This window comes from Acipenser ruthenus, chromosome 5, assembly GCF_902713425.1.
Source record: "Acipenser ruthenus chromosome 5, fAciRut3.2 maternal haplotype, whole genome shotgun sequence".
In the NCBI taxonomy this organism is placed as follows: Eukaryota; Metazoa; Chordata; class Actinopteri; order Acipenseriformes; family Acipenseridae; genus Acipenser; species Acipenser ruthenus.
The window spans coordinates 21,058,824-21,077,092 of NC_081193.1; the positions used below are offsets into that span (position 1 = coordinate 21,058,824).

The 18,269-nt window shown below is 36.8% G+C and overlaps 1 protein-coding gene across 3 annotated transcripts; it reads left to right on the forward strand.

The window, feature by feature from the left end:
• The first annotated feature begins 3,921 nt into the window (after positions 1-3,921).
• cdc42ep3 (CDC42 effector protein (Rho GTPase binding) 3) lies at positions 3,922-15,016 on the forward strand. Of its 3 annotated transcripts, none has more exons than XM_059023811.1 (2): positions 3,922-4,354; positions 12,875-15,016. In XM_059023811.1, exon 2 carries the CDS (start codon positions 13,145-13,147, stop codon positions 14,015-14,017), a length of 873 nt encoding a protein of 290 aa, XP_058879794.1. In that variant the 5' UTR covers positions 3,922-4,354; positions 12,875-13,144; the 3' UTR covers positions 14,018-15,016. The 3 variants fall into 3 exon arrangements, with proteins under 3 accessions (XP_058879794.1, XP_058879796.1, XP_058879795.1); XM_059023813.1 differs by having other exon boundaries at positions 12,879-15,016; XM_059023812.1 differs by lacking the exon at positions 3,922-4,354 and adding an exon at positions 4,408-4,533.
• The last annotated feature ends 3,253 nt before the right edge of the window (positions 15,017-18,269 follow it).

The following is an 18,269-nucleotide window of genomic DNA, read 5'->3' on the forward strand; positions in this document are numbered from 1 at the left end:
GTCTTGACTCATGACTTGATTATTTCTTAGTTACCCATGAAGTACCATTGTATTTTCTGTTCCTACTGCGCACAATTAAACATGTAATTAATTAATTTATTTTAGTCCCAGTATTATGATTTAACAGTAGAAACAAAATGGAATTAAGGGTTGTGGTGAGTTGTTTCAAAGGACAGAGAGCTGTTATTGGAAAGGTAGCAGGGGAGGAGAAAGGGGGGCACTCTGCCATTGAATGCCTGTCCTACTGATAAGAAAGGGGGCACCCTGCCATTGAACACCTCTCCTATGGATAAGAAAGGGGGGCACCCTGCCATTGAACACCTCTCCTACTGATAAGAAAACACCACTTGCATCAAGTCTCCTGTCTCTCATGTAACATGCTTTCATGTATTTGTTTAACACAGTGTCCTGGGTATGCTGATACAAATGTACAGTGGCATATTATTCACACATTTTATCATTTATAATGTGAAAGTATAGAGAAATTACTACTGAATCACTTTATACGTGATCATTGATTTGATGAGTTAATGCTTAGAACCTCAAAAAATAAAGACAGAGCAATGTCTAACAGAAACAACAATTTCAAAGCAGTAATGAGCAATGTTTACTGTTCTTAATTTAAGTCAATCAGAGTTGTGGGGTGTTTTCAATTAATTTAAATTAAATCATGTGTTATTAATAAGCTTTTTAAGCTGAAGAAAAAGAAAAACATTAACTGTTATCTGCTTAAAGAAACCAAAATGACAGCTTTTGGCTCCATTAACTGTAAGAAATGCCTGTATTTTGGTCTTCCGTGGTGGTCTCCAAGCCAAAAGCAGCAGCCTATGAAGGGGTTTCCTGGGTGTTCATTGTTGATCTGCATCTGTAAACAGCTGCTAATTCACAGTGTCAGCCTTTTGTCAGGAGCAGCAACACTATATAATGGCTAAAAGGGTTAAATAAGCATCCTATTTATACCATAGCTCCAGAAATAGAAAATATGAATTCCTGACATTCTTAAGAGCAAGATAATTTCACGCTATGGCAAACTAAACTTGAGTACTGCACTATTTGTAATTACCACCCCAGTGACATATATATCTATGTTAATAATTTCTATTTTTACACTGGTGTTGCATCCTCTAATAACTGGCTTAACAAACATGTAAAAAATACTGTAAAATAGTACTCTAAAAGAATACTGTAAAAGAGTACTGTAAAATACTGTGTAAAAGAGTACTGTAAAAGACTGTGTAAAAGACTGCTGTAAAATACTGTGTAAAAGACTGTAAGAGTACTGTAAAATACTGTGTAAAAGAGTACTGTAAAAGACTGTGTAAAAGACTACTGTAAAATACTGTGTAAAAGAATTTAAGAGTACTGTAAAATACTGTGTAAAAGACTGTAAAAGAATACTGTAAAAGAGTACTGTAAAACACTGTGTATCAGGAGGAGTTTCCTCTTTAAAACACCAACAAATAAACCCATAAAAACTGTGGCAACTAGTCTTGTCTGTTATCTACAGTACCAAGCTACCCAGTAGCAGAAATGTTTGCTATTTCTGCAGCGTAAACATCTGCTTTTGCTAAAAAGGGCGCGATTGGTTGCCCCCACTTCAAAAGCAGCACAACCAGAATTACATTACTTTGCAGACTATCTATGAAATAGTTTAATCAAGTTTTCTCTACAACATTTGTTGTCATGTGCTGTAAAACCTTTTACATTTTTCTATTTGATAAAAAAAATACAGTCCATGGTATTGAACAGTTAAATGGGTTTAAACAACAAACAAAAAAAGAAACAAGCTACTGCAAAGAAAAAGTAGGGCTGTATGTGTAGGTTAGTGGATCCCAGAAGTTTGGACGGTATAAGGACCGTCATGGAGTTTAAAGATTTTTCCATTATAAATACATCTGTACATTATATATTGAGATGCATCATGTTTTAAAGCTCTGCAAAAAGTCAATGCCATTGCAAGCAGCATGTGGTTAGATATTAGCCATGAAGCATATTTAATAATACAAGTAGGCACTGTGTATGACGGTGTGGCAAAGTGGTGGAGGTGATCAAAGGTGATCAAAGAACAGACAGTCAATTGTAATCAAGGTGCAAAGGTTTGTTTTTATTTATTTTATGTCCAAAACAAGCAGTAAATAATAATGCTGGTAAGTAATACAGCGGCGTGTATTAGTTACTTTATAATCCCCAGGTTGGTCCCGAAATAATAGTCCCGTTATTGTATCCCCACATCAAACACAAAACACATACACAAGTCCCTTGATTGCTCCAGAATGTGTTAGCTGTCTAGTGATTACAAGCGACAAATAAACAGAACAAAAGAAAAACACTCACGATACTGATTCACAAAAACACTTTCCGGGTCACTTTCCATTAACCAAAATGAAGGAACAGATTACGTTGCTGCGACCCCTATTTATACCGTCACTCATGACCCCTTGGTAAACGATTGCAGGTGTTCCTCCAATCCGCGGCTGCCACATCATTTCCTTTCCGGGTCCATGAGTTAGTGTACCGAAGCTCTGTCCCTTTTCTAAATGACCGACTTCCTTTTAACCCTCGGAACGAAGTGTCAGGCCAAGTAGTCCAGGGTACTCTGTTCCCGTTACTTAGCGCCCTCACAGGTCGGGAGGGAGATTTACCACCAAGAATCATTGTCTTTCTGTCACAGATGGCCATGTAGATTACAAGGAAAAAAGATAAGTTTAAAAATACTACTGAGATACCATTATAATACCAATGTATTAGTCTGAATAAACCCAACTTTAACTGTTACCAGGCCAGAGCATTGACTGAAATGCCATGATAAAGGCTTTTTTTGGACAGTGGTCCTGATACTGCTACTGCAATGGACTACCAGTGAGTAACTGGTAATACTATTGAGGTACCATTCCAGTGGTGTAGTCGCGCTCAAACTCGCATAATAGGCACGCTAATTCACATGACTCACATCTCCCGCACAACTGTCTGATTCAGACAGTAGTCCAATGAAAATAGTATTAGGAACTTCTTCTATTACAAACTACTTCTTTAAGAAGGCTAAAAATGCTGATGAAGACGACAGCAACAGTGCATCAGCTACGGTCATGGACCCAAACACAAACGAAGCAACTGACACAAGGACACAGAATTAAAGTAAAGCATTCTGAGAAGATGGAGAAAGACACTTTGTGGAAATACTTGTAGAAATTAGATCAATGCATTACTTATTATGTGTGTTACTAGAAGTTCAGTATAGAAATAAAATGTGAATTTGTATAATAATTTTTGTTTAAGAATATTTTAGTGGCGTTCAGGTATCTTCAGATTTAGGACTACACCACTGTACCGTACCACTAAGTTAATACTATGGTACCATTCTAATAGCTCATACAATTGTAGCCGCCCTTGTGCTGCCATTGCTTCATAATGCAGGACCATTGCACTGCCAGTGTAGTGCTGTTGAATTACAACTGTGTTGAAAATCTGTTGATAAGGGTTGGCTCTAATGAGGACAAGGATCAGCTTTCCCACCAGAGTGTTATACGCCCCCAATTCACTCACACTTGAAGTGTGAAACTCTTAAGACGTGACATGTTTGCCCATTCCAGGTTAGGGTCAATAGCAGGTCACAAAGCTGAAATCACGTCACACCTAGTTTGTTTGTCTTTTTTCCTTTTTTTAATGCACCAGAAGTAGTCATGGGTGAGAAACAAAGTATATTAATAAGTTTACTACATAATATTTTTCTATACTTTTTTTGGCAGGATGTTCTTGTTTTGCAAAGAACATGAATGACGTATGGGTGTACTTAACTTTTAAAAGTTCCTCGTCCCATTCCATTTAACCACTAATTTGAAGTGAATAAAAGGAAACAGCTTGCTTTTTCAAAGGTCCATAAATACCCAATGTGTCGCGTCTGGGCGACCGAGCACACACAGCTTTTTCTGTTTGAGAGTTCCACTGATCCTGTCTGCCAGGATTTAAATAGAGCTCTTCGATTCTCTCATCTCAGAGAGAGAGAGAGAGAGAGAGAGAGAGAGAGAGAGAGAGAGAAGCCGTCCCACAGCACTGTTCTGCCTGTGGTGTGTCTGCCTCCTGCCCTGTGGCTTCACAGAGCTCAATTTATCAAAAGCGACCAGGTTTTGTTAGCAGTTCCCACATCACACCATTTGTGAAGAGAACGACTTAAAGAAATACCTGTTGCATACAAAGGGTTACTTTGTGCGTGTGTGTTGTTCAAACTTCAACACCCATTCCCCCTCTCTTGAAAGAACTGGATGCTTTATTTTAAAAGAAGTTACTTTAAATTCTGTTTGCTTACTGGATTCAGGAATGACAGACTGACACAGGTGTTGGATGCTTCTGTCTACGGGTGAGTCTGAAAAAAAACTTAATCAGCTGTCCTCTATAAACCATTTTCATTTCAGTCGAGCTCAGGGTTTTGTCTGAAACACATGCTGATGTACTGTACACTGGCATAGCGCAATCTCCTGCCAGGCTTTGCACAGCTTTTCTGTAGGACTGCAGGCAGTTCTGAGGCAAGAAGATAAGGTAAAAAGCTTACAGATTTATCAGATTTACAGGGTTCCTAGGAGTAGAAATAACTTCTGTATTATGAATTTTTTTTAATACTCTTTGCTGCATGGATTTAAACAAGAGATAATGAAGGAATTGTTAAAACAGAATGCAAGAATGATTCCTCGTCATGAACTTTCATCCCTATTTTTGCAAGTGAAAGTAATAATGTCAAGTACTTTATGTTAGTACAACAATTATAATGTTTCATAGAATTTTGTGGAGCAAACAGTATTACACCATGCCTATTAATAACATGACCCAGATACCCAGAATTTCTAAACAGCTGGTTCTGTTAATATGTGAGGCACAGGTATCCAACAGGCACCTCCAGCTACCAGTGTTCACTGGAGATATTACTGTTGGAATGAAAAGGACTTTATTGGGTAGAAGTCAAATTCAACTCAGTCATACAGTGTTATCATATATTGCTTGTTTTCTAGACTGAAATAATAATAATAATAATAATAATAATAATAATAATAATAATAATAATAATAATAATAATAATAGAATTGCATGTGTCCAGACATGAAAAGCACTTTGCTCATTCAGTTTTTTTGTTGTAGTTGTCTTGTACTTCACCGATATTAGCTCGAACTTAAAAGGAAAGTCTGTATGGAGAAACAGACACATTTATGGAAGTTTACCAAATTTACAAGCGGTCACAGCAAGGTGCTCGGAAAATATCAGAAGAAGCTTGAACTGATAACTGAGTTTAGGAGGCATTCTCACACGGGTCTGGAATTGTTAGGATTAACCCACTTTAAATACTCGACTAAACTTGTTATCCCAATGGGTGTTTTGGTAGGCCAAATGTTCTATAAAAAATGAATTAGTCCAAATAGTACTTGAACCTCTGATTATTTCAAATAATTACAAAAAACAGTTAATGGGAGGACCAACGCATTACACACTAGTAAAAGAAATGTTGCAGTAGTGATCATCGGTCAGTTACTGCAGATGTCTCTGACAGCAGCTGAGGATTTTAGTAAACTGGAATGTACGCAGCATTGTGTGCCATCAGGGATTTGTTTTCTGCAGCAAACAAGAGTCAGTGGCACTCACCTGTGGCTCTCGGGGGTCAGTCCAGCCAAGGACCTGTCACCAGGTGCCTAATTATAATCTTACCTGTGAAATGTAAAGTGTATCTGGCTATATTTGGCTGGGCTAATGGGAACCACAAGCCAAAATCCAATACAATTTTGCATGAACATTTGCCACCAGAACTTGTTACTAATACTGTGCGTGAAAGTCACAGCAACATACTTTTTCACAGTTCTGACTCCTGATTGAATGGACCACAAATGTCTATATAACTTTGGAAACAATTTCTGAGGATGTTGTTATAAACCGCTATGTTATATTTTATCCTTTGTTGAGAATACAGATTTTATGTTTCCATACCAGTAGTGTACCTTGTCTATTTGGACAAACCAGGTTCTTAATTATTTAATTCAAAACATAGCACATTCAATTCAATAATTATGGTAAGAAGGGAATTGATTGAAACAAGGTCCTTTACTCTAATGCCACCTTGAGAGCCACAAGTGGCTTCTATGTTCTTTAGTCCTAGAATATAATGATTTCAAGAGTACTCCATAATACAGTGTATGCAAGCAGTTGCAAAGGTATAGAGAAACGAATAAACAGTAACTAGGTTAACAGCAGATAATAATTGTAGTCCAGACTACACCACCCTCTATAGTTTTTATATGGAGGTGAGAGATCCCCTAGAAGGTTTGAATTAATTACCCACAACTATAAAGGAAAACCAGAATAAAGTAGTTCCAAGCACACAGGTTCTTTTATTTGAAAGAGCAGATGGACACTCACCACACATGCAGGAAGGAGTTTACCACACCCAAAAGTTTACTAAAAATGAAACCGTACCATAATATTTAAAAAGTAAACCAGTTCTAACAGTAAGTGTTTCTCAGCAATTATACACAGAAAGATTGGTATATAAACAGATAATCATTAGCAACCTTGAATAATACTTCAACAGGTACCAACAACTAACAGATAGTAAGTCAATAGATATCAATACTCATTAAATCACATCAAATAACATTTCAATAGATATCAATACTCATTAACACCACATTATGTTTCAAATAGGTAGCAACAATCACTAGCAATAAATAGTAACAGTCCTGTAAATTAGTACATTTATAAAAGCACCAATCACTACCCACAACAGCTGTGGTCCGGATATCCTGAGGGGACACCCAAGCACTTATATCTGGGATGGCCCTAGGCAGCCGAGCACAGCACCACCAGTTCCCCCTTACCTGAAGTGTGCCATTTCAAGCTTTCTAAGCTGTTGCCTACATGAACAGCCAAATTACCACTAAACCCTCTTTTGTACAGAGGATGGTACATGCAACAACTCTTGCTCCCCAACAGGTAGCAGCACTCAATACACACCTCAGGACACCAGGGATACAATTTAGCCCAAATGACCTCCCTCCTGCATCAATTAAGCAGTGCACAACCAGGCTGGGACTGTGGTGATCTTACCATTTACATACAACATTCATTTAAAAATCACAAACTTAGGACTGGTAAAATAAATTACAAGAAGGACTAAAATAGAAGCTACCGATGAAATATGCTGTGCTCTCTGTTTCACTCTTATTCTAGTTTTCAAGTCGATTATATAATTTATTCAAGTACCTCCAGTTTTGTTTTAACACATTCTAAATTACTAAACATTATTCATTAGATAATATGCAAACCTCAGTTTCACAATAAGCAGAATCATACTCACTTTAAAAGCATACAGTTCATGCAGTATTAGAATATCAACCCATTTTCTTTATAGCTCAGAACATATATTCTAAGAGTTAAAGACAATATCTCTTTGATCACATAACAAGGTCCAGTCATATAATAATGAATGTGCTTTCTCTTTCTCGCTATCAGCGACACATGAAGTCTGCAACCTGTTAGATTTACAAAAACAAAACCAGAATTAAAAAGACAAAAAACCCAAGGGTAGCTCGATATCTCTCAGACAGAGACAGACAGACAGACAGACACAAAGCACAGTGCTTTATTTTCTGCCCTCTCCATTTCCAACCTGGTTTGTTGTTTTAAATAAGCCGCAAGCGGAAATTGATTCAATGAATGCTTCTGAAGCCATCTTGCTCCCGTTCTGAGGATAGCTGTCAATCACTAGAAATCTACACTCTCTGAAATTCAGCAGGATCATTCATTCAAGGCAAGGATGCAGGGGTAGGAACACAAAACAAATGAAGTATCCACAAACACCTTATGCCGTGATCACACAGTAATTCAATAGTGAATAAACAAAATAAACAATCATAATACATAATAAATCATAATAATTATCTAAGTGACATTAAATGACAAACAATATTGTGAACGTGCAAATAAAAATACATTGAACACCATGTTACATAAGCTTAACCTCGTTCCTACTCTGTAAACAATTTGTATTAGCACAAATGTCTATTTCCTCTTTAGTTACCGAGAGCCTACATTTTTAGAACCATATTGAAATACAGATGGTATCTGGCATTTACATGTCATGTAATGGGTAACACTGAGTCACCTCCTGAGAAAGCCACATGTTTGACTGGAGGGTGCAGATTTAAACACAGGCCTCTAAATAGCAGGTTGAGTTCAAAAGACATGTGTTGACAAACCTTATACTATAAACAGACAAAACCCTTTGCCAGCAGACTGATGCTAATTTCAGGTATGTGTTTTTATTATTGAAAATAAGTATTACTCCAAAAATGCCAATGCCTGTTCTATAAAGTATACATGTAAAATGCTTCCACCTGCTTGACATCTGTACATTTTACTGCAGTTTATAGGCTGTTAGCAAACTTAATGTGCTGCTTGAGCAAATATTACATCCTCAAAGTCGGCATGAAAGTGGAGGCTCATCTTTTGCATCTCTGGAGACACAACTCTGTCACCAGAGACAGCAGCTACAGTATTTATTAATGTGATGTTCAGCCAGATCTGGTTCAACACTGTAGTCCAGCAGCCTAAGGATACATCTTTTGACCTCAATCAATCCCAGTGATATTTGCTTTATTTATTTTTTTCTAACTGAATCCCCTGAGACTATTTTACAGTGTTAGTTTTATTATTGGCCCATTCAAAAACATTTGATTTTACAAAAAAAAAAAAAATCCATATTGATTGTATTTACTTTTTCAACATCAAAAGGTAAAAAAAGGCTGGGTCCATTGATATCAGACCATAAAGTGATGGTCCCTGAATCCTCCCAGTGTTTCAATCTTCGGTTGTATGTACGATTCTTATTGAGCCCACAACACAAAAAAGGTTTGCTGCTTCGAAGTAGAATTCTGTACTCCTGCAGGGAAATTATATTAAACTTTTGTAGGGGTGGTGAATGATACCGTTTTTTTCCTCTTTTGAGCCCTGCGTCTTAATCAGGCCGTCCTTGCATCTTGCAGAGCTTTTGTTTGACAATTACAAAAACAGCACGTTCATTAATGATGACGCTACTTTATTCTGGTTTTCCTGTATAGTTGTGGAAATGTAGATCCAGTGGTTAATTAGAGTGTTGACATCGGTTAGGCAGCACTCTTGGCTCAGGGTTAAAAGGTCACAGCTCAAATTCTGAATGAGTTAAGCCAGGGTGTACTATATCTGTCAATACCCAGGTAGGCCTTTTTGAGAATGCTGCTCCGATAGAGGTGTACTTCAAGTACCATGTAAAACCAAGGTACTTTCTGCTTTGTGGACTTCAAAGAGAATGCACCGCTTTTAGTAGTAAGTGTTAGGCTTTGATGCTTTGAAAAATTCTTCTTTGTTCTTGACCTGAGGTTCCTAGTTTTACATGGAGCAAAATTATTAGGTTTTTTTTTTTTTTTTAATGAAAGAAATGACATCTATTATTAGTGATGGTTTCAGTTTTATTTGTTATTATATACAATGTATCTTCCCACCAACAAGTATTTCTATAATGTTTACTGCAGTCTTTAATTAACATCTATGATATGTTTAGTAAAATGAACATGTGTTTGTTCTCCAGTAATTAAAACTGGCATAAATATTTGTGAATTTAATACTGACTCAATAGATCACAGAAAGTGTTGAAATAGTATTTCTGTATTGATGCAATTTAGCGAAAAACATGTTTATCTTGCATTACAACTTCAGGAACATTTTGTTTTGTTGTGTTCTAAGTTACTGATAAATCACGATTAATCACTGCCTTCAGGAACTGCTTTAGCAAACAACAGATGTGTCGGCTTCAACTGCTATCCCTTAAGAAATCTCTCATCTATCGCTTTACTATTTTGAAACATGATTAAGGATGTACGGTGGCCAACAAAAAAAACCCAAAACAACATTTAAAAATATCCCAATTAAATGAATAGTAAACATTAGAAAACCAGCTAACATGATTACTGCAATCAGGCATTAAGAAAAAAACACAGTGTGCTGTAGAGAATGTGTTCTGAGGGTCAGGTCCAACACAGGCTGCAGCAGGGATACTCCATTATATTCGACTGCATCCTGAACAGTCTCCCTTCAGAGTGCCCCTCACTGCACGTGCCTTGCATTCTCTTTCACGGTCTTAATTTAGTGGCAGCATACGGCAGGTATATTTGTGATGTAAGGAAGATGCTTCCCAAAAAAGCTGCTATGCCACTTTAACTGATTTAACTGATGACCTCAGACAAACGCTTAAGTGCTACAAATTATTATTGAGGCAGGCAGACTAGTGACCATACCACTCCATGACTCCATGATATCAGTAATTAAAAAGTGACGTAGAGAACATTATAGACTGCTGAGGACCTTTCAGCCAATCAGAACTCCAGTTTTGCCAGCTGTATGCCACGACACAGACAAACCCCATCCTAACTTCAATCATACCACAATTTCCTGCTTGCCATTACCGGCTTGAAGAAATACCCAACGCCCCTCTTAAACCGCAGTCAATTCAAAACAGAGATATCACTACAGTATTATAAAACTATTGTTATGAACACAAGCCATTATAATGTGATTGTGTACCTTGTATAGAAACAATAAAGCAGTACATAATATAGTTATAGGGTAGTGAATATCTGTGTATTTATAATATTGACATTTGTACCGCATGAAGCGACCTACACGTTAGCCAACCAATAACCCCCTAGTATACATTTTAGACATTTTGTACTGATTCCATTCCATGTTAATTAAACAGGCAACTTTACATTAAGTATTCCGCAACTTGTATTACTGTATCCTTATTGTAATGTCCGTTCCGATAGATGTCTGTTACTTAACATGATTTAATTAGGCTATTATCAGATCTGTACAGATGTGCCAGTCAATCCTACTTGCACTGCAGTCAATCTAAATGAGCTGTTAAAAGTGGTTTGACTGCTCTATATAGAGAGGGAATTATTTAATTAATCGAACCTGAGAAACAGCTTAGGTTTTACTGAAATACATTTAAATGCCCCTGTTGTATGTTTTGATAGCTTCTGTTTCTATATAGAACATTGACAACAAGCAAGGTATTAAATTATTGGCATCAATTGCAGTTCCATTTCAACTTTAAGCTATGAATGATGGCGTAATAGAATAAATAAATAAAATTCAGACAAATCATGATCATTTCTGGTATTTTACATTTATTCACCCATATGCAGGGCCCAATTAAAATAAATAAATAAATAAAATACTGTTAAATATTTTAAATATGTTCTTTTTTTATACCATTGTGTGTAACGTAAATTGCAGTGTCCTGCTATGTTTCAGACGTAGCTTTGTTAAATCATTGTGGAGCAATAAGCCTTTTGGAGGTTCTTTCCTTGAGGAATGGCCATGTAAGGGTTATGTGTAAGCCTTCAACTTGTTAAAAGAATGTTCATGTTTTTATAGATACATATTTGGTAGACTTGGCTGCGCAAACATTTCTGCACCAGGTCACCTCTGAAAGCAAGATGGTTCATCTCTGGAGGTCACTGGTTAAAGACTTTTGAAAGTAAACATGCCTATATAAGGGCACTGCACTTTTTCACTTTCTCTATGTTTATTATAAGAATTGTAAGCCACTTTCAGGAAACCCTATGTGCTTATCTAAATAATCAGCACACCCAATCCAAGTATGTGGAATACAGGCTTTTTGAATTACAGATTTTAACTTTGAGGACTACAACAGAGTAAAGCCTATGCTGGTTGAGCTTGGAATGCCTGTATTTTGCTGTATTAAAGCCGCTATTGGTTTGTAACGGAAAGTCTCCAGTATTCAGATGAGTTTACTACTATATATTAATTTCAAGAGAAAATGCTACGAATCTTTAGAGCAGCAATTTGTGAATAACCCCACAACGTGTTTGTTAATTATGCTGTAGGCTGAGTAATGCAACCTTTGTGCAGTTTCCAGTGCTTTAAACTAATCTGGTAAGGTAGTTTTGGGAAACAGGTGTCTGTGCAATATATTGATACATGCTTAGGCCCATATCTTCCACGTCACCTGGTAGAATCCAAATCTCTTTGCTAAAAATCCAGGGATTTAGGTATGGTTGTAAAATAGACCTCCCATCTGATATGTATAGCCCTTCAGGCACATGTTAGTAAAAAAATTATATTCCTAGAGTTTCCATTAAAAATTAAGATATGTCAAAATCCATCAAATACTAGTCCTAATGTATTCTTTGCTTCCTTACTGAGAGTGTCTCAAAAGCATGATTCAGTCAGGACGATGTACAGTAGTGTAGTGTGTCAATGCTATGTGGCACCCTTGCCCACGATATACCCTGCCATTGGAAATACTGATTCAGACTGCAGTGTGGCTTTTTCCTTACCTTTCCAGACAAGGGTTCATTGAATGGGCTGGTGTTTTTCATGGTAACTTTCCACAGAAAACTGCCAACATGCTCTCTCAAAAACTCTTTTGTGAAATGGTTGGTTTAAAAAGTACTTTATATGTAAATAGATTAAAAATAGACATAGTTTTGGGAATTTTTGGAAGGCTGTCTGAGGTTCTGTCTGCAAGTCAAAGCCAGTGGTATTCTTAGTCAGGGGATGGGTTAAACTTTTTTGTATAGACAAGAGTAACATTTCCATGAACTTGCAGTATGAAGGGACTAATAATGTATGAGTGCTCAGCAACTGTATCCAAGGAGTTCCGACTCCAACGTTGACTGTCTGGGCTCCTTTCATTCTGCTTACTGAAGGGAAACAACATCATAAAGCTGATCTGTAGGATGGAACTGTCAGTCCTATTACTAATTGTTTTCATAAAACCATGATCGAGTGAACCATGAAGAGCTGATTAATGATAACGTGTTTCTTTCTTTTCCAGCCAGGTTGCCTCCTACTATTCATGAAGAAGCTTGACGGGATTGAGTCCTTCTAAGATTACCTTCCCAAGGGGTAAACATTCTCAGCTGTGAACAACTACCGCAGAGTGTGTTTTGACTGGATGACAAAAGAACTTAGAAATCAGAGGTGCCACAGGTCAAGAATGTGAGAGCAATATTGACCATGAGGGCCTTCGTGTGAGGATTTACCCACTGGTCTGAAGTATTTGTTTATTTTCTCTTCTGCATACTTTTCTGAATTGGCCTGAAGGATGCCAGCTAAGACGCCTATCTATCTCAAGGCAACCAATAGCAAAAAGGGCAAGAAATGCAAACTGAGGGATATCTTGTCCCCCGATATGATTAGCCCACCGCTTGGGGACTTCCGCCACACCATTCACATCGGGAAGGGAGGGGAACAGGATGCGTTCGGAGATATGTCATTTCTGCAAGGGAAGTATGACCTTCTGCCTGGTCAGGAGGATCCACGATCTCTTCAGTTCATCGGACACAATGAGTTTTCAAGGGCGAACAGCGCCTCAGATGACACTTTTTCAGAGACTCCCTCACCAGTGCTTAAAAACGCAATTTCACTTCCTGCCATTGGTGGATCACAAGCTCTTACTCTCCCCCTCCTTTCCACTGTCACTTTCACTCCAAACACTGAACCCCTTTTACCTTTTAACCCTCCAGAGAAGCTGAACGAGAGGGAATTACCAGAGAAAACTAAGCCCTTCTTTTCTGCTGTGACGTTTCCTCCCAAACCCGAACCCCAAACAGCTAGAAAGCAATCCTCAGTCTCTTTAGCCAAATCAGTAGAGCCTGAACTAACAGAGAGAAACAAGCCGGTTGAAAATGGTAAAATACATGCTGGTGATAACGGCTATAAATGGTCTGCTCCTCATTACTCCAATGGTAATGGTAAAGTGAATAATTCAACAACTTTGTCAGGACATTACACCGACTGGTTGAAAATCAAAACGGTAGAGGACAACCTCCTTAATGACTGTCAGTTTGAATTTACGAAAGAAAAAAGTGCCTCTGAGAAATCAATCTCAAATATTACAGGGTCCCTCCTGTCTCTGGAACTTGACCTAGGACCCTCCATTTTGGATGAGGTCCTTAACGTTATGGATAACAAGTAATGGTTTCAGAATTGTAGAAGATGGGACAGAAAGGGAAACCTGTTAAACGGTACAAGAATAAAAGCCAATGGTGTTGATTGCACACTTGTTTTGTTTTGATCTGGGACAAGCACTCCTTTCTAGCACTCCTTTCTTTTTTTTCATTTTTTACCATAAAAGTGAACATGGGTGTTTTTTTTTGTTTGTTTGGTTGTTTTTTTTTTAATTGGTATAATAGACTTTTACAAATTTTTAAGTACCATTTGTTTTTTCAAATTAAATTATATACCATTTGTTTTCATCATACTCAGTGCCTTTGCCACGTTTATGTATAGCTCTAATACAGTATTGTTGTATGTGTGCTAGTTTTTTCATGCTCTATGTCAGGAAACATATTTTTATTATTTTGCTTTTTTGTTCTTTAAAAGGAAACTGTTTTCTATCCCTTGGCAACCAAGTTACAGTTTGAGCATGTAATAGACAAAAAAATATAACATTTTCCTTTATCGTTTAATTGAAATGTCCTACCAGAATAAAGGCATGAACCTATAAAGGCCTCCTAAGCATGTACGCTATTGGAAATGCTCAACCCTTATATGTTTTGTTTGGGTAGACCTAATATACTACATACAGTATTTGCAATGTTTTATGCGTTTTGATACCCTGTCCCCATAGTAGGATGGGGGACACCATGAATGAACTACATCATACACAAACTGCTGTCAGCTTTAATCATACATATACTGTAGAAATACTGTGTTCTGGTTGGTTGGTGGACTTTATTGCAGAAAAACTAGATGCGTATTATATAATAAGATGACTGAAACACTTACATAACAATGCAATTTTAACTAAAAGGAGAGAAAAAATATAAACTTTTTTTTCTGGAAGAATAAATTGTTTCATGCAACATGGGCAGTATGTTAATCACTATGACACACAGTTCTGTGAGTTATTATTCAACAGACAAATGTTGCAGTCCTTTATATTGTATGCAAAACAATAAACAATTCAAGTATACCTTGGTAGACTTGTGTGTTTCTGTTATATAATTTATTTGTATTCCATTTGTGAGAATATTTTGGGTTACATTGCGGTCAAAAGCCCCAAAAAGTTCTTCAGGAATCCTAAAAAACGTTACATTAAAATTCCAGGGAATTCAGTACAGAATACAAGGGCTGGGCTAGTACATTGCTATCAGACAACATGTGATTTTGACCATACCGTATCTTTAGGTAGCAACTTTAGCAGTGGTTGAGGCCAATTAAATTACAGAATGGTTGGAAAATTTCATGGCTAAATTAGGGGTTAAATTTCAAAAGGAGTAGTCTTGTTAAGTGCAATTGGGTGTGAACTGGCTACTTCACAGTGCCTAGACAATCATCCATCTTAACAGCTGTCTGATAGAATAAGTTGTTTTACACTCCAGCATTTCAATTATATAGTGCCTTTCATGACCAAGGCAGCCCCAGATTTCTTATACAGATATTGGTTTGATCAGTTTTATAAATGTAACTAATTTTAAAAAAATGTACAGCTCATTTCTTATGACCTCAGATCACCATTATATGTCACAGTGGTGCAAATAAAACCTAATCATAGCACTGAGATTAGTAACAATATAATTGAAATGTAATATGTATTTTTGTAGTCAGAATCATTCTACAGCGTTATTTTTTACAATGCTGTAAAATAGGAAATAACTTAATTTTGTGGATGTCTCACTGTGAACATATCTGCAGCAACAAATGTTTACACATGTAAACTATGCATAAACTGTATATCAACTACATTGAGCTAATTTTTCGGCATGCATATTTTGTAGATTGTTTATGAGAGTGAAATTAGTGAACATTTCCAGCAAACATTTCATGTTTTACACTATTCTCCCTCACAAAATAATACAAAAACATCTGTAACAAAAATGGGAAAGGTTCAGTAACATGTAGCAAATACCTGGAATTCAGATACTAAATAACATCCTCTAGCACAATCTCTCATACACAACACAGCGTATCCCATGTGAGAATGACTTAGCGAGCTTCGTATTTATTACTTTAATCTCAAACATCAGGACCTCTGTGACTCCTTGACATTAGTGACTTAATTAAGTTATTGGGTAATATATAGAACATTTCCTACGTGCTAAGAAAGTAAGAGACCCTTTCAAGAAATGCTAATCTGATCTCGGGTAGGAACACATTTTGAGCAAGTTTATTAGGGGAGGGGTGGAAAGGTCGGTGATGGTACAAAGATGATGTCCTTGTCATTTATGTGAGCTCATTCAAGGGACTGAGCAGATTCCTAAACTAGCTATGACTAACAGTCTTTCCTGCCTTACACATTCCTTGCATACCCATCTACTGCAATCAACAACAGGCACTAAGTGGGATGGGAACAGGGGGAGGGGTTGTAAGCTGTTCTGTTTGTTTGTCGCTGGATACCAGCGAGGCATGCACCATTGGACAAGTGCTTAAAATTCCCCACATGTCTATGTTGTAACACAAGTAAGCTGGTATGCTCACAAATCAATTCAGTGATTGTGCCCTATTGTAAAATGGCTGCATCCACACTGGGAAGTCACAATTGAGCACATTATTTTATCTAAAGTGATCACTCTAATTATTCCCCATATACACACTGTTTGTTTCCCATGTTAAACAGACTGTATAGAAAGATCACTTGACTCAAATACCTCGTCCCAGTGCTTTTAGCAGCTGTTTTGAGCAGGTTTGACTGTATTGTCTGAGAACAAGTGAAGAAACTTCTTCTAGTAGGCATTCAAACCTTTGGAATCATCAGTGAAAAACTTGCAAATGATCACAAACTAGCTATCAATAATCCTAACTACCTTGTTGATCCAATGAAGTTGTTTATAATATAATGATATTATTCGATATGCTGTGCTTATCTACAGAATACGAAATGTATAAGTTAGATAGATACATATTCCTACATTGTTACTACAGTATATGACTTATTCATGAGTTAAGACAAAGGTATTAATGCAGTGAAAGAATAGTTCAGTCTCCTTGCCCATCAATATTCCTGTTCCTGTCTAAAGTTTCCCAGTGCCAAGTGTGCTTAATTTTTATGCAAATTGAATTATTCTTGTGCAGTAGTGTTAAAGCATCACACAGGAGAGGTCAGTATTAGGTTGTGTCCAATACACAGCTGCATATTTAAGTCATTTTGAAGATTTCCTTTTCTATACTTGACTATTGTGTTTCAAAGATAATGTACAATGCACCTTTCATGTTTTATAATGAATACTGAAAGTTTTTGTTACCAAATGACTTGTAAAAGCCTCTCCAGACTGGATTATTATGCTTGTTTCTTATTGCGAGAAGCAGGAAACCCTTCTGAAGCCTGCCCAGTGGGCTAAAATAAATATGTTCTTACGTTAAAAGCCAATGGCGTTATGAATGGATTAGTTCTTCCACAGCCAGTTAGAGCCAACCAAGAGACAAATTCCAATTGAACTACATCAGAGGAAAAGTGCAGCCATTTGGAAAACCAATTGTTGCTTGATTTCCTCTACTCATGTAAATAGGCCTAAAGAGTAGGTTGCAGTGTTCCGAAAAATATAGCCTTATACATCCTGACGTGGTGCTACAACAGTTTAAATAACGTACCTGTATTTGTTCTTGTCATTGTTAACATCCTGACAACTTTTTATACTTCTACTTTAAAATCTGTTTTACAGCTATTTTCAAAATAGCCACTCTAGTGCACTGGGGTTTGAGATCTGTCCTCGAAATCTCAGCAGGAAGAGCGATTTAAAAAATAAATAAAAATAAACATAATAACATAAACATAATAAAATAAAAAAAAGTAGTGCTCTGGATTTTCTGTTCCGTACCACATCATGGATCGTTATTGCTGTGTTACCAGTTTGACAATGTGAGCAATAATTCTTGCACTAGAGTGGCTATTTTGAAAAGCGCTTTGAAACATACTTTAAAGTTATAAGTGTAAAAATTGTCAGGATGTTAATAATGAAAAGAAAAATTACAGGTACGTTAATCTTTAAACGAATGACAGCATGAGTTGTTTTTAAGCATGATCAATAATGCCACTTTTTAGGTGTCTTTAGTACTGGCAATTAAATGAGTGGCCTAAAAAGTGATTTCCAGTTGAATTTACACAGAAAGTAAATACCCATTCTTATTACATGCAACACATTATCCTAAATTAACTTCAATCCATCATTAACTTGGAAAGAGATTCTTTTTGTTTAGGGTTCACAATCAAATCAAAACCAACTCAATTA

Excerpts from the sequence above, each read along its gene's own strand:
- cdc42ep3 (XM_059023811.1), top strand. The coding sequence starts at position 13,145 with ATGCCAGCTAAGACGCCTATCTATCTCAAGGCAACCAATAGCAAAAAG.